Genomic DNA, 27381 nt, shown 5'->3' with positions numbered 1-27381 from the left:
TTTACACTGTCTCACTGTCTTTGAAGTTCCCTATTTCTGTAGACCTGAAAAAACAATCCATGAGAACAAGGTAGTAATGTCCCCTGAATTTGCATAAATCTGCAGCTGTTCTCTTCAAAGGTCTGTCTTGTAGAACACAAAAGTCTTGAATAACACCACCCCTATTTGTTTGATGTTCACAGTGTTCATATCAGACTTTATTCTTTAAGTCTTTGCTGATTCCAGGCTACCACACAGACTAATTGGCCCGCTTATGGCATTTAATTGATTCTTGAAGTTCTGCATGGATGAAGTTTAGGATTTCTCCTTTCATTTTGCTTGGCATGATGATGCAATTGCCTTTAATCATGAGTCCATTTGACTTGATGAATTGCCCATGCATGACACAAGACTTGTGTCACTTCCTTAGTGTCTTTTAGATACTTGTGCCAACTGTCCCTAAAATACTTTAGAACTTTTTGAAGTTGTGTGTCTGTTGAGATTAGAATGTAAGAATGGCTGTACTAGGTCAGACCAAAGGTCCATCTAGTCCAGTATCCCATCTTCCAACAGTGGCCAATTAATAGAGATTGCTTTTTGTAGTAGGAAGAGTCTCCTTTTGACATTGATTTGTATGTGCCTACAGCATCCACATACATCTTCATGTCATCTTTGAATTCATGGGTTGATGGGCTCCATGATACAGTATCTACTGCAGGGCTACTCAACATGTGGCCCGCAGGTGGGATCCTTTGAACATGGCCTCCACTAGGAACACAATGGGGAGTCAATCTTCTGTTGATATGCATTTTAGTAGTTAAATTCCTGGACTGTCATTGCTCATTAAAAGTGCTGTCATATGGGTAGAAATTGGGTAAATACTGCATTTTATGAATATCAGCAGAACTGACTTAAATGGGGCCTGAGTATTGTGTTGTCTTGTATTAATCTTTGTATTCATGCCTGTCAGTGTGAAAGAAGCTGTTTGCATATATTTGCATATATATTTGCATGTATATGCAATCACACTTAAGTTGCGGCCCTCAGCATGTGCTGTGAGTATCATCGTGGCCCCAGCAGCTTCCAAAGTTGAGTAGCCCTGAGCTGCTGCTACCAGATTTTTCCTAGAAATATATTTAGCCATTGACTTAACTCACATTTACCTTAACAATAGACACTGGAATATCAGTGGTGCTTGATCCAGGTCTTTTCCATTGATTAGGATTACAAGCAGTTTATGGTCTGTTCTCACTGTAAATGAATCCAGTCCACAAAGATACCTGCAAAAGTTCCCATTTGTTTGCCAGTCACTACTTTTCAGTCTGTGCATATAATTTTTCAGATTCTGTAAGTGTGCAAGGGCAAAATACAACAGCTGTCAACTTCGAGCCTTCTTGTTGCAACAGTGCACCTCCTATGCCATATCTATTTACATGTGTACTGACCACTGTGGGTTTGTGCAAATGGTAGTACCTGAGAACTGGAGGGCAACATCTACACTGCAGGCTTCTTGCGCAAGAACTGTTTTGCGCAAAAGGTCTTGCGCAACAGTGCGTCCACACTGCCATGTGCTTTTGCACAAGAGATGTGCTTTTGCGCAAGAACGTCCATGGCAGTGTGGATGCTCTCTTGTCAAGAAAGCTCTGATGGCCATTTTAGCTTATTCCTCGTGGGGAGAGGAATAACTTTTGCGCAAGAAGCCCTTTGTCCTGACACTTTACTGTAAATTTACTTGTGCAAGAATGCACGTGCAGTGTAGACACTCTGCAATTTTTTGCGCAAGAATAGCTGTTCTTGCGCAAGAAGTCTGCAGTGTAGACGTAGCCGAGCTGTTTAGATAATACTTTGCTTTTTTGAAGGCAATTTCTTAATTTGGTCCCCATAGCCAAGATGTACTGGACTTTTACAATCCATTTAGTGATTTTGTCACTGTGGAAAGGTCTTCTAGTATCAACCAAGATAATTTACCAACTCTGGTGTACGTCTTAATTCTGGTACTTTTGCTGGTGCAATCAATTCTTGAATTGCTTTTACTCTTTCAGGGATAGGATTGATTCCATCTTTGTTTATTGTCTGTCCCAGAAATTTGATTTGGGGTATGCAAAAAGTGCATTTTACCTTGTTTAGATTCAGTTTAGACTGACTGCTTAGGCCTAGAACTTCATTGAAGGCTTTGTTATGTTCTTCTATAGAAGATCCATATATCAGAATATCGTCCAGGAAACCTACAACTCCATTTGTGTTCGTTAATGTTTCTGTCGTTTTTCTTTGGAAATTTTCAGGTGCACTTATCATCCCAAAAAATAATCTTTAAAAACAAAATCTCCATGATTCAGGGCACGTACTGGGACCAATCCTATTCAACCTATTTATAAATTATCTGGAGAAAGGGGTAAATAGTGAGGTGGCAAAATTTGTAGATGATACTAAACTGCTCAAGACCAAAAGCAGACTGTGAAGAGCTTCCAAAAGATTTCACCAAACTAAGTGATTGGGCGACAAAATGGCAAATGAAATTTAAAGTTGGTAAATGTAAAGTAATGCACATTGGAAAAAATAACCCCAATTATATATACAATACGATGGGGACTAATTTAGCTACAACTACTCAAGAGAGAGATCTTGGAGTCATTATGGATAGTTCTCTGAAAACACCGACTCAGGGTATGTCCACATTGCATTCCTCCTTCAAGAGAGGAATGCAAATGCAGACAAGCGAAATTGCAAATGAAGCACAGATTTGAATTTCCCATGCTTCGTTTGCATAATTGCGGCCGGCCACTTTTCCGAAATGGCGTATTTCGAGAAAACAAATGCAGGCTATGTGGGGTTATTTAGAAAAGAAACCCTTACTCCTTAAAAAATTAGGTTTAAGGATTATTTCGAAGGAAGGGTTTCTTTTCGAAATAACCCCAAATGGACCACATTTGTTTTCTTGAAATACACTGTTTCGGAAAAGCAGCCAGCCGTGATTATGCAAATGAAGCACAGGAAATTCAAATCTGCACTTCATTTGCAATTTCACATGTCTGCACTTGCATTCCTTTCTTGAAGGAGGAATGCAATGTAGACATACCCTCAGTGTGCAGTGGCAGTGAAAAAAGCAAATAGAATGTTAGGAATCGTTAAAAAAGAGAGAGACCGAGAACATCTCATTGCCTCTGTATAAAACCGTGGTATGCCCACATCTTGAATACTGTGTACAGATGTGGTCACCTCATCTCAAAAAAGATATAGTGGCATTGGAAAAGGCTCAGAGAAGGGCAACAAAATTGATTAGGGGTTTGGAATGGGTCTCTCATGAAGAGAGATTAAAAAGACTGGCATTTTTCAACTTAGAAAAGAGGAGATTAAGGGGGGATATAATAGAGGTTGATAAAATCATGACTGGTGTGGAAAAAGTGAATAAGGAAAAGTTATTTACTTATTCCCATAATATAAGAACTAGGAGCCACCAAATGAAATGAATATGTAGCAGGTTTAAAACAAATTAAAGAATTCTTTTCTTCACATAGTGCACGGTTAGCTTGTGGAATTCCTTGCCAGAGGAGGTTGTGAAGACCAGGGCTTTAACAGGGTTTAAGAAAGAACTAGATAAATTCATGGAGGTTAGATCCATCAATGGCTATTAGCCAAGATGGGTAAGAATGGTGTCCTTAGCCTTTGTCAGAGGCTCGGATTGGGTGATGGGATAGGAATTGCTTGAAGATTCCCTGTTCTGTTCATTCCCTCTGGGGCATCGGGCACTGTCGGAAGGAAAGGATACTGTGCTAGATGGACCTTTGGTCTGACTCAGTATAGCCATTCTTATGTTCTCAAATATAGTCAGTTTGACATGTTGTCTAAGTTAATTTGCAAGAATCTGCGTGAGGCATCCAGTTTTGAGAATCTTTTAAGAGGAAGATATCCAGTGATGGGACTGCTCAATCCCAACACTGAATATCTTAATATCCACACATTCTTTTTAAATGGTACCATTGTCGCTTACCATGATATGGGCTCAGTGATTTTCTCAGCTGTGCCAATCTGCACCATTCTTTCAAACTGGGGGGCAGGAAAAGGGGGCAGTTGGCCCAGGTCCCAGCAATTCAAAGGGGCCCAGGGTTTCTGCCATTGCTACTGTGGCAGTATCTGGAGCCCTGGGTACTTTAAATCGCCACTGGAGCACCATGTCATGCACTCTGGGCAGCTTTAAAGGGTGGGGAGGGGAGGCGCTGCACTCTGGGAGGCACTGAGGATTGTCTGGGAGCTGGCATGGTGCACTCTGCATGGTGCTCAGGGCCAGCTGCCCCCATCCCCATCTGGAGCACAGAGCCAGCAGCCCCCCCACCCCTTGCCCAGAGTCCCATGGAGGGCACCCTGGCCCTAAGAAGGGTTAAAGGTGACTGTCAATCCTTTGTCAATGATCTTGCTATGAATATTCAATTTCACTCTCCAGGCAGGCTCTATGTCATCACAGGTGATAGAACCTGAAAAAAGTGGTTCTTGATTCTCTGTAATAGGAGTCAATTCCCTGACTACTTTGATGCAGCAAACAAATGCAAAATGTTCACTTTTCATGAATTTCTTACACAGTGTGCCTTTAGCTGTACATGCATCATCTCTTGGGATATGACTTTTTCCACACCTTGTGTATAGGCTGGAACTTGTCTCTTAGCCTCCAAGTTCTCTCTCCTTGCCTCAGGGGTTTTAGTATAATAACTCAACATTTAAGTGACTTTACAGTAGGGCGGGGAACCTAGGACCTGCGGCTTGCTTTGATCCAGCCAGGAATTGCAGCCAATGGGAGTGGCGGTGTCTGCAGAGAGTGTTTTCCTGCAACATACGGAGAACCATGCAGAGAAAGGGAGGTGCACCCTTTCTACCATCCAGACCCCATAGTTTCACCCCCAGCTCATTCCTGCACCCTCTTTCCCCACCTAACCCTGCACCCTCCCCAACAGCCCCCTCCTGCACACTGAACCTCTCATTTTGGCCCCACCCCAGAGCCACAAAGTCTACTAGCCCCAAATCCCCAGAAAGTTAATCCAGCCTTGGGGGTAAGCCTCCCTGTCCTCCCCCCACCATAGGGATAGAGCTTGAGTGGAGTGTCTTTTTTTCCTTACTTTTCAGTTGGGGGCCATATATGTCTGTCTGTGTTTCTTTTTTTTCCTCCTTACTTGGGAGCCAGGTCAGTGTGGGTTGTTTGTTTTCTGTTGTTTTTTGCCTCTCACTTGTGTGTGTGGCCCCCTAGTGATTTTTCTTTGGGTGGCCCCCAGACCTAAAAAAGATTCCTCAATGCTGGTTTACAGTTTCTAAGGTAGTTTCAAGTTTTTCAATCTGCTCCTGTCTTTTCTTCTGTTTGACTAATTCTGACAACTGTGCTATCGATCTAGGGGTATGTCTAACCTGGAATGAGGTTTAACTGTTAATTCGAAGTAAGGGGTTTATTTAGGAATCGTCCTTCTCTGCTGCGTGTAGATGTGGGCAGTTCATCTGAGCTAGTCAATTTCCAAAGTGGCGACCACCCGGGAACATGCTAATGAAGCGTGGGATATTTAAATCCCGCGCTTCATTTGCAATTTTGGTCGCCCTCATTAGCCTCCCTACTTCGAACTAGGGGGCTAGTGTAGACATACCCTAGTTGTGTCTGGGGTTAAATCTCTCATCAGTTATAGCTGCTCTCAAAGATTTTTTATCTGAAAACCCAATAACCAGACCGTTTTGGATATTTTCATGTTTTTCATTTCCATAATTACAGTTTTATAAGAACTCTTCAGACACTGGTTGAAAACATTTAACATTTTCCCTTGTTCTTGAATTCTCTGGTGAAAACATCCTCTTTCATAAACCATGTTTAGGGGGTATAAAGTATGCATCAAACACAGCCAGAACCCTTTCACACTCATTTGTAAATGTCTTTAGCAATGTCAAAATGTAAACTGTTTCCCAGAGCATGCATTTTAAAAGGTACCTATGTATCGTCAGCTTCTTTGGGGAATTTGTTTGCCATTTAAAATGTTACAAAATACTGACTCATAGACTTTAAGGTCAGAAGGGACCATTATGATCATCTAGTCTGACCCCCTGCACAGTGCAGGCCACAGAATCTCACCCACCCCCTCCTAGAATAATCCTCTCACCTATATCTCAGATATTAAAGCCTTCAAATACTTTGAAGACCCCAAGATGCAGAGAATCCTCCAGCTGTGATCTGTACCCTATGCTACAGAGGAAGGCGAAAAACCTCCAGGGCCTCTGCCAATCTACCCTGGAGGAAAATTCCTTCCCGACCCCAAATATGGCGATCAGCTGAACCCTGAGCATGTGGGCAAGACTCATCAGCCAGACACCCAGAAAGTTCTCTATAGTAACTCCTATCATCCCTCCATTGACCTATTTCCCACTAGTAATGAATGGTCAATTTGTTACCAAGATCATGTTATCTCATCAAACCATCCCCTTCATAAATCCATCTAGTTTAATCTTGAAATCAGATAGATCTTTTGCCCCCACTACTTCCCTTGGAAGGCCGTTCCAGAACCTCACTCCTCTAATGGTTAGAAACCTTAGTCTAATCTCAAGTCTAAACTTCCTACTAGCCAGCTTATATCCATTTGCTCTTGTGTCCACATTGGTATTAAGCTTAAATAATTCCTCTCCCTCCCTGGTATTTATCCCTCTAATATATTTAAACAGTGCAGTCATGTCCCCCCTCAGCCTTCTTTTGGTTAAGGTAAACAAGCCAAGCTCCTTGAGTCTCCTTTCATAAGACAGGTTTTCCATTCCTCGGATCATCCTAATGGCCCTTCTTTGTACCTGTTCCAGTTTGAATTCATCCTTCTTAAACATGGGAGACCAGAACTTCACACAGTATTCCAAATGGGGTCTCACCAATGCCTTGTATAATGGCACTAACACCTCCTTCTCCCTACTGGAAATACCTCACCTAATACATCCCAAGACCGTATTAGCCTTTTTCACGGCCATGTCATAATGGCGGCTCATAGACATCCTATAATCAACCAGGACTCCGAGGTCCTTCTCCTCCTCCATTACTTCCAACTTATGTGTCCCCAGCTTATAACTAAAATTCTTGTTATTAATCCCTAAATGCATAACCTTACACTTCTCACTATTAAATTTCATCCTATTGCTATCACTCCAATTTATAAGATCATCCAGATCTTCCTGTATGATATCCCGATCCTTTTCTGAATTGGCAATAGCTCCCAACTTTGTGTCATCTGCAAATTTTATCAGGACACTTCCACTTTTGGTGCCAGTCTGTCCATTATAAAGGTCTGTCAGCACTGAAGTTCTTTAGGGGATTGAAGAGTGGCATGGTGATGAGATTCTGCATCCTTTATTGCTGTTCCTTCAGTCTCTGTTGGTAGTTTACTCCTGACCCTGTGTAACAGTGCTCTGTACCAGATATTGGCTGGTCATACAGCTTGCTTATACACATAGGATGTGTTAATCTTAAGTATCTTAATGTTCTGCTAGGTATGAGTGAGTTTTATTTAAAATTGGGTATGTTACACACAGTGCTACTGGCTGACCAGTACCATATGGTTTAGCATTCCAATTACAGTGCCTCTCATTTGGCAGCATACAAAACTCAGTGAGGCTATGGAGGCTGGTGGTAGTGGGACACACAGCTATCATCACACCGATCCATAAGGCAGGAGGCTGGAGATAGATAGCAACCGTAGGGCATGGTAAGCAGGAAGCTACCAAAGAACAAGCCCCAAAAACATGGTGGTGGCATTGACAAAGGTTCAAGACAAATGTTTGGGTCCAATTGACTCTGAAAACAACTTGACACTCTTGGGTCAAGTTCAGATTCGCTGTGCTCAGCTCTGTCTTAGGTCCAAAGCAGGCTTTAAAATTAGGGCCAAACAGACCTCTGCTTTGTAGTACCTCTTGAAAGGAGAGGGCGGGGGGGGGGGGGGGGAGAGAGAGATTGCTTGCTTGGACTGTCAAGGGACCAAACATAGAATCTATTCTAAGTCGGTGCAATGAAACAGAATTCCAAATGGTTCCAAGAAACACTAGACTTTATATGCTATTATATACAAAATGTTAAAAACCTACATTAAGTAAGTTCAAGCACTCATAAGTTAGGAATGCCAGGATGAAAGTTGTTCATGCACCTTTACTTCATTCCCTTTGTGTGTTTGGGTTATGATATAATTTAATTCCATCACATACAATTTTCAATTTTTAGTACAAATGGCTAAAACGAAGTAATATAAAATCAGAGAAAGGTTCAAAATTACAATAGACAATATATAAAACCTATGAATAGTATAGGATGCAAACTACTACTTTAGCCATTTAAATCAATGCAACAATTTCATGCTTCCATACTCTAACTCTAAGATTTGCACTGTTCAAACCAGCTAATACGCAGACAGCTATTGCTCAATAAAACTTTTATAACAAGAGGTACACATACCTTCAGTGTAATCTTGGACTCCTCCTCTGTCCCCATATCCAGGCCAATCCTAGATAATAGTTTCTCTTTCATCAAAATCTTATAAAAATTTCAGTCGGTCTAAAATACCTCTCCACACTATAATTATTTCCTGCTTTAACTATCATAGCCTCCTGTTTGACTTCCCTGACTCATTTTGCTTCCCTTCAGTCTGTTCCAAAATACTGCAAATAAAATCATCTTCATGTGCTGCAACTTTTGTCACCCTCCATATCAAGTTAACGCTTCCCATCCTTACCAGCAACACCCTCCCCAAATCTGTCACTCTACCCAAAGTTTTTTTTTTACTGGGGACAAATAATGAAAAAACAGGTACGGGTGTGAGGGTCAAAGGGTTAAAACGAGGGAACCGGATGGGGATACTGAGCAGAGAACCCCGGACAGCGCCCACTGCCCTTCGAAGGTCTCGAGAGAGCCAGCGGACGCTACCCATTGGAACTCTGCCCGGATACGTGAGCGGATACAGCAACAGAAATAGGCCCCACAGTCGCAGGCCCCTCCCCGGCCAACCTCTTCTCCCTGGTTTTGTAGATTGCCAATTTGGTCATAGCCAGAAGGAGGTTGACCAGGAAGTCCCGCGACTTTGTGGGGTCACGGATGGGATGTGCGTAAATTAACAATTGGGGGGGGAAGTGCAGCCAGAACCTCAACAGGAAGTTCTGGAGGAGCCGAAAGAGGGGCTGTAGCCTGGCGCACTTGATGTAGATGTGCGCCAGGGTCTCCCTCACGCCACAGAAGAGACACGTTTCAGAGGTGGGGGTGAACCGCGCCAAGTACACGCCCATGCTCACCGCGCTGTGCAGGATTCTCCAGCAGATGTCCCCGGTGGGCCATGGAACCAAGGTCAAATAGAGGCTGGCCCACCGGGGCTCCCCACCCTCCATTGGTGGTAGGAGGTCCTGCCACTTGGTGTCTGGGTGGGACACGAGGGTGGGGAAGTGGAGCGTGTGAAGCACGAGCGTGTACATGTGACTCTTTGGCGCGGTTCAGAAGGGGACTGGCTGCATCGTGTGCAGCCGGCTAGGATGACGAGGGGGAGGCGGTCGGGAAGTTACGCGGGGCTGGGGACCAATGGAGAGATCAGGAGGGCTGGAGGTGAGAGGTGGGCGGGGTGCACCCTCTCGCAGGACCTTGTCGAGATAAACCCGAAGGTTTTATCTCCTTTTTGTCCTCCATCATCTTCATGCTTTCATACTTTCTCTGTGTCTGGAACACCCTCTCCAATGCAGTGCACCAGGCATGCTTCACTCTAACATCAAATCCTTCTTTAAAATGTGTTTCTCTCTTCAATCTTACCTAAGATGACACTCATGATGTTCCAGACTTATGAGGAAAAACTGCATCACCCTATCACAACTTACCTCTTTTCATCCGAGTCTGTTTCTTACTTTGCCTCTGCTTTTGGACTGAAAGCTCCTTTGGAAAGAGTTGTTGTCTTTCCTCTGGCAAATCTAATGAAAGGTGGCTCAGATAGGGAACCTATTAACAAAACAAGAATTTCACTGCCTAAAGGTTTATTTCATCTTCCCCAAAAACAGAAGAAGAGAGTTTTCCCCACCGATCCTTATTACAAGAATTGCTTCTAAATATTTACAAAGAGAATAAGTTACATTCCATAAAACAAAAACAAAGTAGAATATGATACATCAGCACAATTTCCTTCCTTCCTTCCATGTGTCTCCTCTACTAGGGAAAAGGTAGTCTCCTTATATAGTCAGTGAGCATACCGGCCCCAGTGCAGCTGAGCATTTAAGCACATACTTAAATTTAACTATATGAGAAGTCTCACTAAAGTCAATGCTTGTTCACAACCTTAAAATGTTCTGTACATCTCATTACATGCCCTGTATTAGGGCTGAGCAAATTACTGACAATTAACAGGTAACAACATGGATGAAATTATATAAGCATATTAGATTATGAGAGTTATACAAGTAGCATTGTGATAAACTTCCAGGGAAGTCTTTTTTCTACATTTATAGTGTAGGAAGCTAACAGAAAAGTGTATGGTTTCCAAGGTACAGCTAATCCTATTGCTATTTTAAATCAGTCTTGAATATCTTTCCAGAAAGAACCGTTTATAGGATATACTCACAGAATGTGGTAATTTGTTTCTTTTGCCCACAGTTTTCCCATCATAACTTAGTATGTATAGAAATATAGGTTCAAACTAATTGGTACTGAGTTTCAAAAAAGTTGAAATATCTGGTACATGAACTCCTGGCCTGTCTCTTATATTATTATATATGAAAACTGTTTGTGGGATAAAACATCATTTATACAGTTTACCAAATAAATTTAATCCTTATTGAGTAAAACAAAATGGAGCATTTATGCAATGGCTGATGCCTGCATCCTTGTTCATTTAACAATAACAACACATCTAAGATTCAAGTATAAACCAAGGGAGAGGATATAAATTGCATTCTTTTAACTTAAGTAAATGCAATGAATGAGTAATAGGAGATTAGTCAAATTCAGTAATTCATATTTTAGCTCCAAGCAGTTAGTTCCTGGGTTCCACTAGATGACTATAATGGGCAAAGGGGGACAACTAGCAGATGCCTTATCAGAAACACTAGATCTTAAAAACTTCCAAGTACAATATCATTTTGAATTTTTTTGTTAAGGGTAAACCTTTGAAAATCAGAAAGAAGTTTTGCCTTATTCAGTGGAATTTTCCCTGTCATGGATTCTGCAGAAATTTTGGGAAATTCAATGGGAACTTAAGAGTGAATGCATTCAAAAGACATAAATTAGATGACCAGATACATTTGGAGATTGTTTATTATTTTCAATAGTTTTAAGTATAACATTTCATTTCATTCATTTGAGGATGTTTATTTTAGTTTTCCCCTGTTCTGGTAGTCAGACCTCCAGGAAAATCCAGTGGTTGTTAGAGCTAAGAATAAAATTCAGGAACTTTGACTTCCAGTTGCCTGTTCTGAACACTAAACCCAACTCAATCTTAAATATACATAAAACTGGAGGATGAGAGAGTAGATTACCAGATTCACTGAACTAAATGAATATATCTATAAATATTGTCTGAAGAGTTTTACCTAGTTGTAAGATCTGAAATATAAATTGCAATTACATATTGTTGTAAAACATTTAGTAGTTCAAATGAGTGAGGAGAATCTCTAAGACTGGTAGACTGAAAAAATGATTGCAGTTTTGCCTTAAAGTTTTATTTATTTTTCTATGGCACTTGTCACCATAGTATTCAAGCATCTCACAAACATTAAATAATGTATTCTCCTTACAAGTCTGTGAAGTATTACAGAGAACAGAGGAAAAAAAGAGATTAAGGGGAATGTTCAAATTCTCCAAGAAACATAATGGTAAAGCCAGGAAAGGAGCCAAGGCCCCTGATACCTGGTTTATCCAGTGCTTTAATGACCTGACTACCCTTCCTCTAAGGACCTGTCCTATCCCCACTAAAGTCAATGAAAAACACTCCCTACGTTTTAATGGGAATTAGGTCGGACCCTTAAAGTAAAAGATTTATATAATGCCACCTCCCCAGCAGATATATAGATCCTTAGTAATACAGTAGCATCAAATAAAGATACAGGAAAGAGCCTTTTCTTACAGACCTTTCTAAAGACCCCACAGAGAAATGAGACAGTTTGCTTTTCACATATACAAACTGATACATGTAGAATCCAGCATTTCCATAGTTTCATAATTTTATTCTTTCCCCTTTTGATTGAAACTTGGAAATCAACATTTGCCTTTTTTCTTTCACTCTAGAATGGATGTTTTCTACCTCTTTGCTTCAATGAATTTAAAGTAAAATATTCACTCCAAAATCCATATTATTTTCCCTGTTTTGTTCAATAATAGCCTTCTAATCATCCTGTTGGTTTCTAGGGCTCTTGTATCAGGAATATCGAGATAAATCTACACTTCACGAGATTGAAACCCGGCGGCTGCAGGATTCACAGACAGATCCTGAGGAGTGCTCAGCCAATGAGGAGACTCCATCAGAGGCAGAACCCACAAATACTACAGAAAACAGGACCTTTCCCCAAATCAGCTTGCTCAGGAACCCCACCTCCAGGTTTAACTTGTGGCAGGATCTTCCAGAAATCAGGAGCAGCGGTGTCCTGAATATCCTTCAACCAGATGAGATCAAACTGCAGGAGGTAACGGAAGGCATGCAAGGGAATAAAAAGTTTCTCTCTTGGATTTTTGCTTAAAATTGGTGTGGCTAGAGTCACTTAATTCAAAACAAATATCATTCAAAAATAAGGAAGTTCCACTGCAATCAGTGACAAATTGTGGTCTATCACATATCTCCATATTTAATGTTAATGAGCTTCACTTTCTAAAGAGCATGAGGAAGTCCTATAGCCAGGGCTTAAATTCAGCTGGTGCCTATTTTCAAAGTGTTGGACACCCCAGCACCTCTCTTGGAGACTGTAGCTTTGGAGTGCTTCACCCCCTTTACGGTAAAGCCCTTGAAACCTCTATGTCCCTGAGTTGAATGGGGATAGTGTCATGGAAGGTTCTAGGAAATAGTCTCAGAATTTAAGCCCTGACTGTACCATGCCTCCATCACCAGAAGAGAATCTCACTTCAGTGGAGTATGGAGAACATAGCTTCTCATTACTGCTACTATTAATTTATAAGGAGAATAAAGAAGTAATGAAGTACTAATTCTGTTACTCTTTTTGACCTCCTTCCATAGCAGATTATGCTCTTCAGATACTTACTTTCTTCCTAGGAAACTTTGTTTAATATATTTAAAATTTAATATATTTAAACATTAAGTGGAATAAAAGGAATGAAAGGGTTGGTCTTCAGCCCAGTGGAGTTTCCTTATTTTGCAATGTTGATACTTTGATACCTTTAAAACAGAATAACGGGTTGTAGTATGCAAAACTGGGTCAATGAGGATGCATGAGCACTGTTAATTTATAGGGCTGTATCAAATAATGCATTGAGTGAGTTGTTGACTGTACACTCAGGGCTGTTGCAGTGATATACACATTAGTGAAAATGTTCATTATGACTTGCTTGCTCTTGAAACACCAATCTCGGTACCTCTTTTCAGCAACCCAACCGGTCTCTGTTATTAGGTAGTATCTGAAAGCTTTGCACCTCGGGCAGTGTCTCTGGGATATTTTTCCTCTCAGACCAGTGAAGGGATTTAACTCCTTTATGTTTCATCCAGGAAAGCATATAGACACCTCATTAGAAGCACTTTATATTATTACTCTTGGGGGAATTCTATTTACAAAAATTAAAATATCTGTGTTGTGCAAAATTCCTTGTATTTTATTTCTCAAAGTAACATAATATAAACATGCCATTTTCAATGTTTTTGATAATTTATTTCAAAATATCTGTCAACAAGTATGTCCCTAACAATACAGACAGAAAAAAAGATTCAGGAAATATTTATTGACAAATAGATTCCTACCAGGGAAATTAATACAAAACTTTGTAATTAAAATTACAATATAGAACTGAATTTTTCACACCTCTTGGAAGCAGTGCAAACGTTTGGGAGAGCCAGGGTAATGGAGGAGCCAAGGGACAGGGAAAAATGTATACACTTGAACACAGGTTGAGATGGAAATAGAAGACAGTCTCTGGGTAAGAATGAAAGGGGTAAAAACCAAGGGTGATGTCAGGTAGGGGTCTACTACAAGGCATCTAAACCAGTGTTGGGGAAAGAGGTAGATGAGAATTTTTTAAAACTAAGAAAATCATCCAAATCATAGGACTTGGTGGCAGTGGGAGACTTCAGCTACTCAGACATCTATTGGTAAACTAACACAGCAGGGCACAGATTATTCAACAAGTTCTTGGAATGTATTGGAGACCATTTTTTATTCCAGAAAATGGAGAAAGCCACTACGGATGAGGCTGTTCTAAATTTGATCTTGACAAAATGATGGGAACTGGCTGAGAATTTTAAAGTAGAAGGCAGCTTGGGTGAAAGTGATCATAACATGATGGAGTTCATGATTCAAAAGAATGTAGGAGGAAAGGCAACAAAAGGAAGACAATGAATTTCAAGAAGGCAAACTTTAGCAAACTCAGGGCGTTGGTAGGTAAAATCCCATAGGAAGCAAGTCTAAGGGAAAAACAAAGACAGGTGGTAGTCTTTCAGGGAGACATTAAGTACTTCAAAAAGTGGAAACAAAGTCAAATTATAAAGGATGAATATAAACAGTATGTGGGGCAGAGTTAGAAAGGTCAAGGCACAAAATTAGATAAAACTAGCTAGATACATAAAGAGAAACAAGAAAACATTCTACAAATACATTAGAAACGAGACTAAGTCCAATGAGGGTAGGCTTATTACTCAGTGATGAGGGAAAAACAATACAGAAAATGTGGAAATGGCAGAGATGCTTAATGATTATTTTGTTTTGATTTTTAGTAAGAAGGTTGGTGGTGATTGGACACCTAACATAGTGAATGCCAATGAAAATAGGATAGATTCAGAATCTAAAATAGGGAAGGAACAAGTTAAAAATTATTTAGGCAAGTTAGATGTCTTCAAGTCACCAAGGCCTGATGAAGTGCATACTAGAATATTCAAAGTGGTGATTGAGGAGATATTTGAGCCATTAGCTATTATAATTCTTTGAAAAGTCCTGGAGAGATTCCAGAAGTCTGGAAAAGGGCAAATATAGTGCCCATCTATTAAAAGGAAATAAGGACAACCCAAGGAATTACAGACCAGTCAGCTTAATTTCTGTATCAGGAAAGATAATGGAGCAAATAATTGAAGAATCCATTTGCAAGCATCTAGAAGATAATAAGTAATACTCAGCACGGATTTACTGAGAACAAATCATGTCAAACCTGATAGTTTTATTTGACAGGCTTAAAAGCCTTATAGATGGTGGAGATAAGTGGTAGATGTGGTATATCTGGACTATAGTAAGGCTTTTGATACCATTTTGCATGACCTTCTCATTAACAAAAACTTAGTTTGTGATATTAAGCTGGGAGGAGATGCAAGTGCTTTGGAGGATAGGATTATCATTCAAAACGATCTGGTCAAACTGGAAAAATGGTTTGAGGTAAATGGGATGAAATTAAATAAGGACAAAGGTAAAATACTCCACTTAAGAAGGAACAATCAGTTGTACACATACAAAATGAGAAATGACTGCCTAAGAAGGAGTACTGCAGAAAGGGATCTAGGGGTCATAGTGAACCACAGGCTAAATGAGAGTTAAGAGCATAACACTGTTGAAAAAAAAATTAAACAATTTCTGGGCTGTATTATCAGAAGTGTTACAAACAAGACATGAAAAGTAATTTTTCTTCTTTTCTCTGCGCTGATTACACCTCAGCTGCAGTTTGTGTCCACTTCTGCATGCCATGTTTCAGGAATCATGTGGACAAATTGGAGAGAAAAAAGTCCAGAAAAAAGCAACAAAAATGATTAATGTTCTAGAAAACCTAAGCTATGAGTGAAGACTGAAAGAACTGGATTTGTTTAGTCTGGAAAAGAGAACAACACTGAAAAGCAACATAACAGTTTTCAAGGAGGAGGGGGAAAATTATTCTCCTTAACCTCTCATGATAGGAAAGGAAGAAATGGGATTAATTTGCAGCAAGAGAGGCTTAGGTTGGACATTAGGAGTCCTAATGGTCAGAGTGGTTAAGCACTGGACTACATTGCCTAGGGAGCTTGAGGAATCTTCATTATTAGAGATTTTTAAGAATAAGCTAGACCAGTGTTTCTCAACCAGTGATACGAGTACCATTAGGGGTACTCAAGAGAAGTCTGGGGAGTACGTCAACACAACTGAAATTTGGAGAAAACTGAATTTTTGTTTTAAGTTTTACAGCATTTTATTATTATTGTACTGTTTACACCCAAAAATTTCATTGCCCACCCAGCTAAGATTAAGTTGTTTAAACTAATATGTTGCAATGGTAGAAAAAAAATGTGTATGTCTGAAAACTGTAGGTACTGGGAGTACTTATAATTTTTTTAAAGGGGGTACTTTATAAAAAAAGGTTGAGAAACACTAGGCTAGACAAACACCTGTCATGGATGGTCTAGATGACTCTTGGTCCTGCCACGAGAATAGGAGACTGGATTTGATGACCTCTCAAGGTTCTTTCCAGTTCTATGATTCTATAAAATAATAGTTGGGAAGGATCCTGGGAGTGAATCAGGAGTGTGGCTGGGTGTTGGAGGGAGTCATATGGGACAGGAGTTTTTCAGAGGGAGACTTGTTAGGGAATTAGGGAGCCTCCCCATACAGACCCTGGCCCTAGCCTCTCCCTTTGGTCATATCTGCCTGTACCCCTGCACCATCCTCAGTCATCCCTCTTCTCACCATCCCCACATGGCCCTGCATCTCCACTTCATTTCAGCCCCCGCCACGGTCTATTCCCTTTCACTAGCCCTTCTCAACCCCAGTCTGTAACCTACTCCCAGAAGCCTGATAAATCATTCTCTTTCTTGCCACACACATACATATGCCCTGTACCACCTCCCCACATGTGTCCTCCAGACACAATGCTTTGAGGAATGCAGCCTTTCTTCCTCCCTGTCTACTGCTGATTGCTACTGCTGATGAGTCAGCTCCCTCTGTTCTGGGGCCACAGCAGACCCTGGTGAGAGAAAGGCATGCCACCTGCAGTCCTCTCTGACAGAATATATCTCCTGCGGAGAAAAAAAAATTATGGAGGACATGAATTCTGTCTGTATGCAGTAATGCAGAGTTCCTTCGGGAGTATCTGTTAATACTGAGATGTCTTTTGCAGAGAGTGAAGACCAGGCAATGTTTTTTGTTTGAGCATATGGGGTATCAGCTGTCTTTGTTCAAAGCCAACAGGGTGGATTTAAGTAGGTTTTATAATAGGACAGGTAGGGTGAGATTATATGTTCACTCCAGATGACACTTTAAGCAGAGAAGGCTTGAATAAAAGATGTTATGGGAGTTAGCAATGACCAATAAAAGGAGCAATAGAATTCACTTTTTAAAAATACAAAATAGAAGAAACTTTGGTAACAGGTAGGAAGAGCAACAAGTGGTACTTCATGACACCAGTTGTGTTCTTGTTCACACTACCAAAAATGGTGACGGGGGTAAGTCACAGATTTGAATATTAGTACAATTATGATAAGCAAGACATAAAGAGGAAAGAAGGAAGAGGTAGCACTTGACATCAAAAGCAAATGCAAGAGCAGAAAAATATAAAACAACAACAGGAGGTGTGACTGCAAGATAATAGGGGCTAAAACACAGGAATGGGAAAAACAAAAGAAAATGTGATGTACATGTGTTGTAGACCATAGGGGTCAGGAGGAAATGACAAAAAAAATGACATGCTATTGGAACAGTTATTAGAAATGACTAAATCACCAATGGGTAGCTTTAATTATCCAGACATCTGCTGAGCCTTAAGTACAGCAAAATATGAATCATCAAGGGCATTCTTTAACTATATGGAAGATAATTTAATGATGCAAAAAATAGAAGAACAAACCAGAAGAGACATTACTCAGGTTCTCACAGTGAACTGCCCTGGAGGAAGTGACAGAATGTGAATGTAATGACTTGAGTGTATTACTGTACTGTAGGTTAAAAACAAATTGTGTCACCAAGATATTAGATTTGGAAAAGCTGGTTACACAGAATTAAGAAAAAACCTTTTAATCAGTCTCATCCCTCTCCTCTAATTCTGTTCGCAAACACTTCCAAGTGGTTTTGTCTCATTTAATAATTAAACAGTAGGCATATAAACAGCCTTTAAGACTACTTACTTTTTTCATTCTGCATTTCTTCCCCTGTATTAACTGCTAACTTCCTCGTGGTCTTCATTTTCACTTCCTGTCATCCCATCTGCTAAAATGATCAGGAATGACATAGTTAATGCCTCGTTTAAAGTGTCATCATTAGTTAACATCCTATGTGATTGATAAAATTGTGTTGTTCACACATCTAAGCCATTGTTTCTGGCTGCCTGCAGACTCGGGAAGATAACACTACATCAAGGCTAGAACCTTTTTTCTTTAACAAAATTAGTTTTTTGGAGAAATTAAATATTCCATGAAGGCCACATACATACATTAAATGGGATGGCTTTTTAAGATCACAGATCTACTATATGCCTGGTCGATGCTTTCCAGAAAAAAAGAGGGAAGGAGCCACATCACATACTAAGCTGTGCTACCATTCCTCTTCTCCTAGTCCCAGTTCCATCATGGTCTCTAGAATTGGATTTGGGGTTTACAACAGTAGAATTGGTATTTTGTTGTTTCAGGAATTCTGAAGATGGATTTAACTTCAAAGAGGTGACTCAAAGGAAAATTCCTGAAATATGCCACTATGAATCTTTATGGAGGTTTACCTCATTCAGAAAAATGTTATTCTTTGTCTGACAGCTCCAAGAACAGCCCCCAACCTGAATAAATCTATTGTGGATCCCAGTTATTTATTTGTAACAGCTGATTTCTTATACACGACTGAGTAATCTTACAGCACTAAACAACAATAGACATTTATAGGGTTCCCAATTCCTGTAGTATTTGAACACCTACTAGGAAATGAGTTAATTGTTGCAACACCCCTTGGAGGTAGAGGTGTTTTCCTTAGTTTGCAGGTGGGGAAACAAGTCACATAGATGTTAAGTGAATTGCTCAAGTGAATTGGCAGAAAAGGAGTGTGATGAACTTGAAAATAGATTGCAAATCTTCTGAGCCCCTCACCATTGCTTCAGTCCCAACACAAAGCATCTGAAAAGCTGGTCATGGTGACCACTACTGGTAGGAAGTCAATAGGTAAGTGAAAGAGACCTGATGCTCTCCCAGATATCAGAACTGTTCCTATTAGCTGTGAAAGCAAATCTGTTTTGAGAGAGGAGGTGCAGCCTTCCAGTTGCAAACCTACATGGTCAGGGGAGCTGACAGCCAGGCTGGGCCATTGGGCAAGATGGGGGGGGAAGGGGAGGCCTGGCTCTGTGCCTCCAGAAGGAGTGGGGCCTCAGGCAGAAGGAGCCCCAGCCCTCAGTGTTGCCTGGAGTGTGCTGCACTCCCGCCTCCCCAAGCGGGCCTAAGGGCCACCCAGAGTGCACTACTTAGTGCTCCAGAGCAATTTAAAGGTCCCAGAGCTCTGGCCACCACCACTGCCACAGTAGTGGTGGCGGTGGCCAGGAGCCCTAGGAATCAACTGCCATCTTCCCCCCGCTCCCATCATCGGCAAGCCTGTATATGGTCTGCTGCTCCTAGGATTGGTTCAGAGGTCAATAAACCCAAGAATAGTCAAGCGGGGGTCTGAAAAGTAACATTCTGGAACTTGCTGACTCAGTTCTACTGGTAGTAAGTGATGGTAAAACTGAAGAGTGTGAAGAATAGGACCCATGAAGCTGCCTCTGGTTCATCACTCTGGCTTGACAGAGGGCTCCCTGTATTTTGTGATCCAAGTATTCTTATACTGAGGACTGTACACCCTCCAGATGGTAGCACCATTCTTCAATGGCTGCTTTGATGGCTAGAAATGGTCTAGAATTCCATAGTTCTATTCTACCAGGGTTAGCGTCCGTGAATAGTAGGCTCAAAGGTGAAGTTGATATTGTGGACTACGTCCTTAGGAGAGAGTGGCCCTAATTGCTACATTGGAGGCATTGGTCTCAATGAGAAAAGGTTGTGTTGGGTCAGGAAGGATCTATGTACTAGCAGATGTTTGTGAGCCTCCAGAGATAGGGTGGTGTCCTTGTGAAGAAGTGCTGTCAATCAAGCTGTTTTGGGCTGTAAACCCTGAGGTGAAGCACCTTTTAAAGTTAGTGAACATCAAGAACCATTGAAGCTCCTTGATATTTTTGGAGGGTGCGCAGGTTTGTACCACCTCCACCTTCTGGGGGTTCATGTGGAGGTCATTGGAGGACAGAAAGAGGCCAGAGCCTGCCCTTGCTGAAGCTTGTAGAGGACCATCTCTTTCAAGTGGGCAAGGTGGGGACTGTCAAATATGGTAGAGAATTCTTGGAGGAAAGCCTCTAAGTTTGATACCCTGGACTTGGTCGTTTGAGTAGGGATGAGGCCCAGTCCATTGCATCTCCCATCAGGAGGCAAATAATGAATCCTGTTTTCACTTGGTCAGTGGGTTAGGACTGGGGGCAAGCGGAAACAGCAGGCAGCTTTGGTAAACAACCCCCTGAATTTTTTCAGTCACCATTGAAAAGCTGTGGGAGACAGACCGCCTCCATGTACACAACTGCAGTGCATGTCTGTAGTGAAGCATTCTCATCCTGTGGCTGGGCTACCTGCGATTGTAGGACTGGTTGCCTGCAATACCATGTTTGCTTCCCGCAGCTGGGCAGACTGCCTGCGCAGAGCATGGTTCTCTGTTGTGAGCTGTGATCATTGAGCTGAGAAGAGCAGAGAAGTTCGTTGTTCAGTCCGGGCCAGGGTTGATATCAAGAGTCAGAATCCCAGTCAGATTTCATGGTCCAAATCAGGAGGAGAAGTCCAAATCAAGCCAAGGTCAAGTCAGACATTCAAGAGCAAGGAACAGGAATGATCATGGTAGTTCCAGATCTGCGCTGTTACCCAGAAACTTCCTGGAATGCTCTTGGAGTTTATTTAGGCCTCGTTATATAGTCTTGCATGGAGTATTCCATGGCTTGAGGCAGGACCTTTCTGTTACTCATTCAAACAGTCAAAGCTTTTTAGAGCAGTGGCTCTCAACCTTTCTAGACCACAGTATCCATTTCAGGATTCTGAATTACCCCAAGTTTCACTTTCAATAAAAACACCTTGCTTACAAAATTATATATAAAAATACAAAAATGTATTACTGAAAATTGCTTAATTTCCCATTTTACCATAGAATTATAAAATAAATCAATTGGGATATCAATATTATAGCACCAGAAGATCTCTATGTACTCCCAGGGGCACACATACCCCCTGGTTGAGAGGATTCCTGGCTCGTATGGTATGCACAGGCACATTTTAAGAGTGTGAATCTTTATATTATTTAGGAACACCAGTTACTGATGAGCTATTTGTTTTTGATGCTGTATTGTTTTTCTACAACTATGGTACAGTAGGTTGGTTCATTAGTGCAGTGCACACAGCAAAGTAGAGCTTTGTTTAGTCAGCAAACTAATCGTGCAGGATACAGAAGACTAGGCAGAGGCGGAAGTTGTGTGTCTTAGCAAGGTCATTTCAGAGTCACTTTCCTAGTAATATCATCTATAGTGCATAAAGGGATGTTACTATTGCACACTGAGCTTTCATTGCATTTTGGAGTGACTGATACACAGTATGAACATTTTCATTATCACTAATCAAGCCGGTGAGCTTTCAGAGGCTATGTTGTTGATATCTCTTTTTTGGGATTTTCCCCAAGGCCATGTTTGAACTGGTTACTTCTGAAGCCTCGTACTACAAAAGTCTGAATCTGCTGGTGTCTCACTTCATGGAGAATGAACGTCTGAAAAAGATCTTACATCCATCTGAGGCTCACATCCTCTTCTCCAACGTCCTGGATGTCATGGCTGTCAGCGAGCGGTAAGACAACTGCTATTAGTCTTTTGACTCTGCTGAGTTAGGAACAGGGTCTTTTTACTAGCTCAGGTGACCTCTGTCCTGGAGGAATAAAGGAATCTGCTGGGTGAAGACTTAACCTACTTTAAAGGGTATGCAGTGGTACTAATTGGTTTCCCCTCCAAATAGTTTGGGTCCCAGAATTTAATTGCAGGTCATGATTAATAGGAATTCTGGGTTTTCCATCTAGTTTCCTCTTGGACCTTGAGCAGCGGGTGGAAGAGAACATTGTCATCTCAGATGTTTGTGACATTGTCTACCAGCACACAGTTAATCACTTCTCGGTGTACGTAACCTACGTCTCCAACCAGACCTACCAGGAGAGAGCCTACAAACAACTTCTGTGAGTGCTATTGTCTGACTCTAGAGTATTTGCAAAGAATCCAACACCAGATTTTGTATTCAAGATGCTACCATCTTATTTTTAATTTGTCATTTGCAGAGGATCAGTAAATTGGTTTGAAAAACACGAGCCCTGGCCCTTCCCTGAACTGGACCTGAATCTATTTCAACAATTAATTAAATTTTATCTGGAGGGTCAGATGACAAGGTTGAAAACTAGCATTCCAAATATACTGAGTTGTCATCTATAAAGCACAAAGAGCATACAGTGTATATGATAGAGCACAAAGCTGTAGAATCTGCATGTACGTGAAGTGCAGGTAGAGGCAAAAATTATGAAGATAAACATGGTTATATGATCTCAGTTTTGTGGTCCTGAGTCTAGTTGCAGCTCTCTTGAGATTCTCCCAAAGACGTATGCGCTCTGGAGAGTTGATAAATTCTCTTCTTTAAGACTATAAAATCTCTTTTCCCATCATGCCCTGGTCTTGCACTATATGGAGGTCACCCGGATATTTTGTCCTAAGTGTTCTCTCACGTATATTCAAATCTAGCAAATCTATTAGCCAGCTGGGAATTTTCTTTTTTATCAGATCAAAATAAGACAGCCTTAGCAGTTTGCCTTTCATCAAATGCTTTAATTTCTCCTTAGTAATAATGCCCTGGATTTTTTTCCCAAGCTAGCCAGTACAGATTTTGCCCTATATGTTTCCACATTATAGCAACAACAATTTTAGCTAGATTCAGATGAGCATGGAAAATTACTGCCCCTTTCCTCTTCTCCAGCTAACTCTCTTTGCCTCCAAAAAGATACACGCTATAGTCCTACTGGAACCTCTGCCACAAGGGATCTTTCTGCTGGGTTTGGTTGACTGTTTTCAAATGTCATGCACCTCAGTGTTTCTGGGGCAGAGATGAACGGTGCCTTGTGGGACACTAGTAATACAAAGAAGTCTCAGAATATGAACAATTTGACAAGAGCAGATTATAGAAAATTGGCTGGATTGTGTGATATTACTAAAGGACCTGTTTGGATCTGGAGTGGCTCCTGGAGAAGGAGTCTGAAATACAGAGTCTTTTGGGGTTGGGAAAAAATGGTCAGTTTAAAAAAATTTGATGTTTTAGATAAGATTTAAGCAAGGAGGAAAACTCTGCAGCCAGTGCTTATCTGCCACTGTATGTTTCGCCCTGCATTTAGCTCTGCGCTCTCTCAGGCACACAATTACAGTCTATCTTGGATCTGGTAATTCAAACAGTCATGCAAACCTAAGAATACCCCCCTGCCTTATGAATAATTCTTTTGTTTAAACTTCAACTGTACATTTCCAAGCACATGCTTTAAAGACCGATTTAAAACAAAATGAATAGTATCCTCACATCTGTGCTGTTTTTGTTAGCTAGGACTCCAGTAGTGTAAGCTTCCTCATAGCACATCTTTTCAAGTGCCAGGAAATACATCACGTAGAGGAAATTTTCTTAGAGTAGTGCTTTGTTTATACCTGTTGGGACTTGAGATTCCTCACTACAGCGCTGTATTCATGTGGTAATGCCTTCACCACTGTGAACTCCAAATGGCACAACTGTGGCCATGTCAGATGGATTTCCATCAGCATGAGATCCATCATGTTTCGCTGCAGTGCCAATAACATGCTAAATACTGTCAATAACAGCTAAGACTATCGGTTCCTTTATGGCCTGGCTTACTCCTATGACTGTGGGGATTTTACCTTGCCACCATGATCCAACTGTGTAAAAATGTATAATTATTCCTCTGACTCATCTACTTGGACACACACCCCATTCGCACACTCCTACACACTCAGCATGTGCTGCTAAATCTATATGTGCTACACATGTGAATCCACTACGGTGACTTGTACTTTAAGTCTGTTTTTCCATCCCCTTATGCTATAAATAGACCAAAACTTAAACCAAAAATACATTGAGGAGTGTTTGGTGAATTTATTTTTCCCTTTTTTGAAGAAAGGACCAGGCAGGGGAAGGGAGTAATATGGAAAATAGCACCACACAAATATGCCCAATCCAAACACAGGTCTGATACACAAGGAAGTGATCAAAGCACGCTCAATCTGTCTGTCTATTCTCAGCCAAGACAAGACAGCTTTCCGGGAGGTGATATCACAGTTGGAGATGGATCCCAAGTGCAAAGGCCTGCCTTTCTCATCCTTTTTGATTTTGCCATTTCAGAGGATCACTCGGCTCAAGCTACTGGTTCAGGTACAGCTCCTCTCTGCTCTGTCTTCTGACAGTTCCCCTGTGCTCCCTCCAGGACTCCCCTAGGTAGCTGTCATGGAGTGTCAGAGTTTTCGTATTTTCACGTACACAGAGAAAGACACACACCCTCTCTTCGCCTTGCCCCCCATGTCTTAGAGTCAATATCCAAGCTTGAAGCAGCAGCATGGCATCCAGTTCCTGGAGGAGTGGAGTGAGGGAGTAGGGAAGTGGTAGAAGTTCAGAATGGGTGCCAAGAAGAGTAAGGAATAAGGAGGGGCAATGCCTCTTCAGAAGATGAGGAAGCATATGCCTACTGGAGGAAAGGCCAGGAAGGGGAGTGATGTAGTCAGAGCAATGTGCACGTGTGGTCAAGGTGCAGAATAGATTGATTCTTGTATAATCAGGCCTGACTCTGCACCAGCCCTATGGGACACAAGAAGTAGGAAGACGAGAGCTGAAGGAATTAATGGAGAAAAGCTGCTTCAGACTCAGCTCAGTATTCTATAGGAAACTGTGGTGCAAGAAAACTACTAAATAGCCAAGGGCGCTGTAAAAAATAAGTGATGCAACAGTCCCCTTCCTCACACATACATCTGAAACCATAGCACAGCAGCATTCCTCTGCCCTACTCCTGGGGGAATTCTGTGCCACTGTTAAATGAAGAATTGTGCAGAACATAATGTTGTGCACATACAATTTCTTTTCCCTCCACAGAAATGGGCTGCAGTGCTGCTAGCCACCACTGGACTTGGCAGAGCCTATCTTGCACATAGAAGACACTGCGAGGACAGGGGAGATAGAGAGTTTCTGACAGCCCAGCAAGCATCAGGCTGTTTCTCCATCTGAATCCCTGAGTTCTGGGGAGGGTAGGGGACAGGTGTCTCGGGGAGGAAGAGCCCCACGGCTGAGCTGTGGGGAGAAGGAGGTTCTGGTGTATTGGCTAAGGTGGGCTCTGCAGGTGGACTCTGGGGAGGTAGAGGCTGTGGGTGAATGCAGGAAGAGAAACAAGAACTGGGCTGTCATAGGGATTGCTCTGACTCCCTACTGTTGGGGAAAATATTGTGCGTGTCTGTATTATTACAGACATTTGCTGACAGGTATCTGGAAATAAATTACTAAAAGAGTAGAAATGGCATGATTATGTAGAGTTTCACAGCTAAAATTGGAAGCTCCCCTCCCCCCCATAGTACCCTAATCTAAAAACTAGGCAATTAGTTACAAATGTCTCTTCACACTGTTTCACTGGTGCTTCCCCCATGCTTATCGAAAGAGCCCTCCTTGTCCTGGGTTTTGTGTGTGTATATTTGTTTGTGACAATATAGTGCTTGAGAGGACATCCAACAGCGGCTGATGTCCACTCACTGCCTTCCATTGGGAGGGCCGCCTCCTAGTGATATGGGGAAAGTTCAGTCTGAGTGACATGCTAGCTACTTAGATTACCAGCAGGTGCTGGGTTGAGCGGCTTTTATAACATATGCACTTTTTGACTTGTCCACTAGCTACTGGACTGAGACCAGGACACTCATTTTACATAGATCACTCAACCATTTGATGGGAACAGCATTCAGTTACTGCCAATATGGAGGTAGAGATGATCTAGCAACCTAGTGGGGAAAGACTTCATATTCTGTTACCTAGCCAATATTTATTACTGTTGATAGTCAAATTTGGCCAAGAGGATGATAGTGTCTGAAAAATGTTCTGTGCTATCAAGCAGAGTGAAAAATTAATTCTGCCTTTGCCTCCTATGCAGAATATTCTCAAGAAAGTTGAAGAGAAATCAGAGAAGGAAACCACTGCCCTTGAAGCACACAAAGAGTTGGAAATAGTAAGTCTGGTGGCAAATTTCAGAAGACTGAAAATTAGCCAGCATCCTCAGTGTCTTTAAAAAGGTACTCTGGCTATATGCATTCCTGGTGCAATTCCACTGATCTCTATGGAGTTATCAGAGATGCATTTGCCTCATCATGTGATAGAGTAATTATTTCCCTTTCTTCTTCCCTCAGGGTAGACCATGCTAGCAAATAGACATCAGGGGAATTGCTCTTGTTAACAGATTGTATATTCTGTAGGAGATGTTAGCGAGAAAAGTTGTCCCCATATTTCAGAGAATTCTAATTGTGATGGAGTTCATGGGGAAGATCTATTTAAATTAACTACAGTCAGTAGCAGACTAGGGGAGGGACAGGGATTGGATTTCATCCTGTGGTACAACTTAACTTTCTGCCCTTGAATAGTAGTTTCTTTAAAGAAGTGCTTTTAATGAATGTTTAAGATTGTGTGTGGTTCCCATTCAAAATCTATAGGGAGGTATGATAAAGAGGTTGAAATTCAATTATTATTCCAGCACAATGCCTATCCGAATACACATTTTGGGATAGTCACAGAACATTTGAAAGGCCTTGTAGTGTCTTCCTTGAGGTTATCTTGATGGTGGCTCAGGGTCCCTTATACTGCCTCATAAAGACAGAGTATGTGATAGCCAAACATTTAGCACTGAGGTTATCTGAAGCTTTCTGCAGCTCTATTTGTTAGGGATAGGATTTTCCAGGGTCTTTGATATAATTGACAGGTACCACTCCCTTCTTTATTGGTAGTACCCTTACTACACAACAGCTCTCACTGTTTTAAATAGCTGGCTGCTAATTGCTCTGCAAGCTGAGGAGGGATGGGAGGGACACAGCCGGCGCAGCAGACAGGCATGGAGCCTGTCTCAGGTTCCTGCTGGGCTACCAGCTGGGGCCACCTAGATTATGTGCCTCCCAGCCACAGCCTGCCTCTGGCACCCCATCCCCTCTCTCTCCCC

The 27381-nt window shown here is 41.5% G+C and overlaps 2 protein-coding genes across 13 annotated transcripts in view; one reads left to right on the top strand and one right to left on the bottom strand.

The window, feature by feature from the left end:
• Positions 1–27381, top strand: part of NGEF (neuronal guanine nucleotide exchange factor) — a 96800-nt gene that overhangs the window by 54957 nt on the left and 14462 nt on the right. For all 4 annotated transcript variants that reach the window (XM_075937389.1, XM_075937392.1, XM_075937391.1 and 1 more), the window contains 5 exons: positions 12335–12609; positions 21802–21962; positions 22189–22341; positions 24449–24578; positions 26329–26403. In XM_075937389.1, the coding sequence (XP_075793504.1) occupies positions 12335–12609; positions 21802–21962; positions 22189–22341; positions 24449–24578; positions 26329–26403 (794 nt within the window). The remainder of the gene's footprint in view (positions 1–12334; positions 12610–21801; positions 21963–22188; positions 22342–24448; positions 24579–26328; positions 26404–27381) is intronic.
• NEU2 (neuraminidase 2) overlaps positions 1–27381 on the bottom strand; it is a 132715-nt gene that overhangs the window by 95815 nt on the left and 9519 nt on the right. For 4 of the 9 annotated variants that reach the window (XM_075937395.1, XM_075937393.1, XM_075937397.1 and 1 more), the window contains exons 2-4: positions 18216–18297; positions 9820–9937; positions 8420–8468 (exon numbers count right to left, since the gene is read on the bottom strand). The gene's annotated coding sequence lies outside the window, so the exon portion shown is untranslated. The remainder of the gene's footprint in view (positions 1–8419; positions 8469–9819; positions 9938–18215; positions 18298–27381) is intronic. The other 5 variants (XM_075937394.1, XM_075937396.1, XM_075937401.1 and 2 more) reach the window with 3 other exon arrangements.

The sequence above is a fragment of the Pelodiscus sinensis genome, chromosome 10, assembly GCF_049634645.1.
Source record: "Pelodiscus sinensis isolate JC-2024 chromosome 10, ASM4963464v1, whole genome shotgun sequence".
Lineage (NCBI taxonomy): Eukaryota > Metazoa > Chordata > Testudines > Trionychidae > Pelodiscus > Pelodiscus sinensis.
The sequence above is the reverse complement of the archived record's forward strand: the minus strand, read 5'-3'. Positions and strand labels throughout refer to the sequence as shown.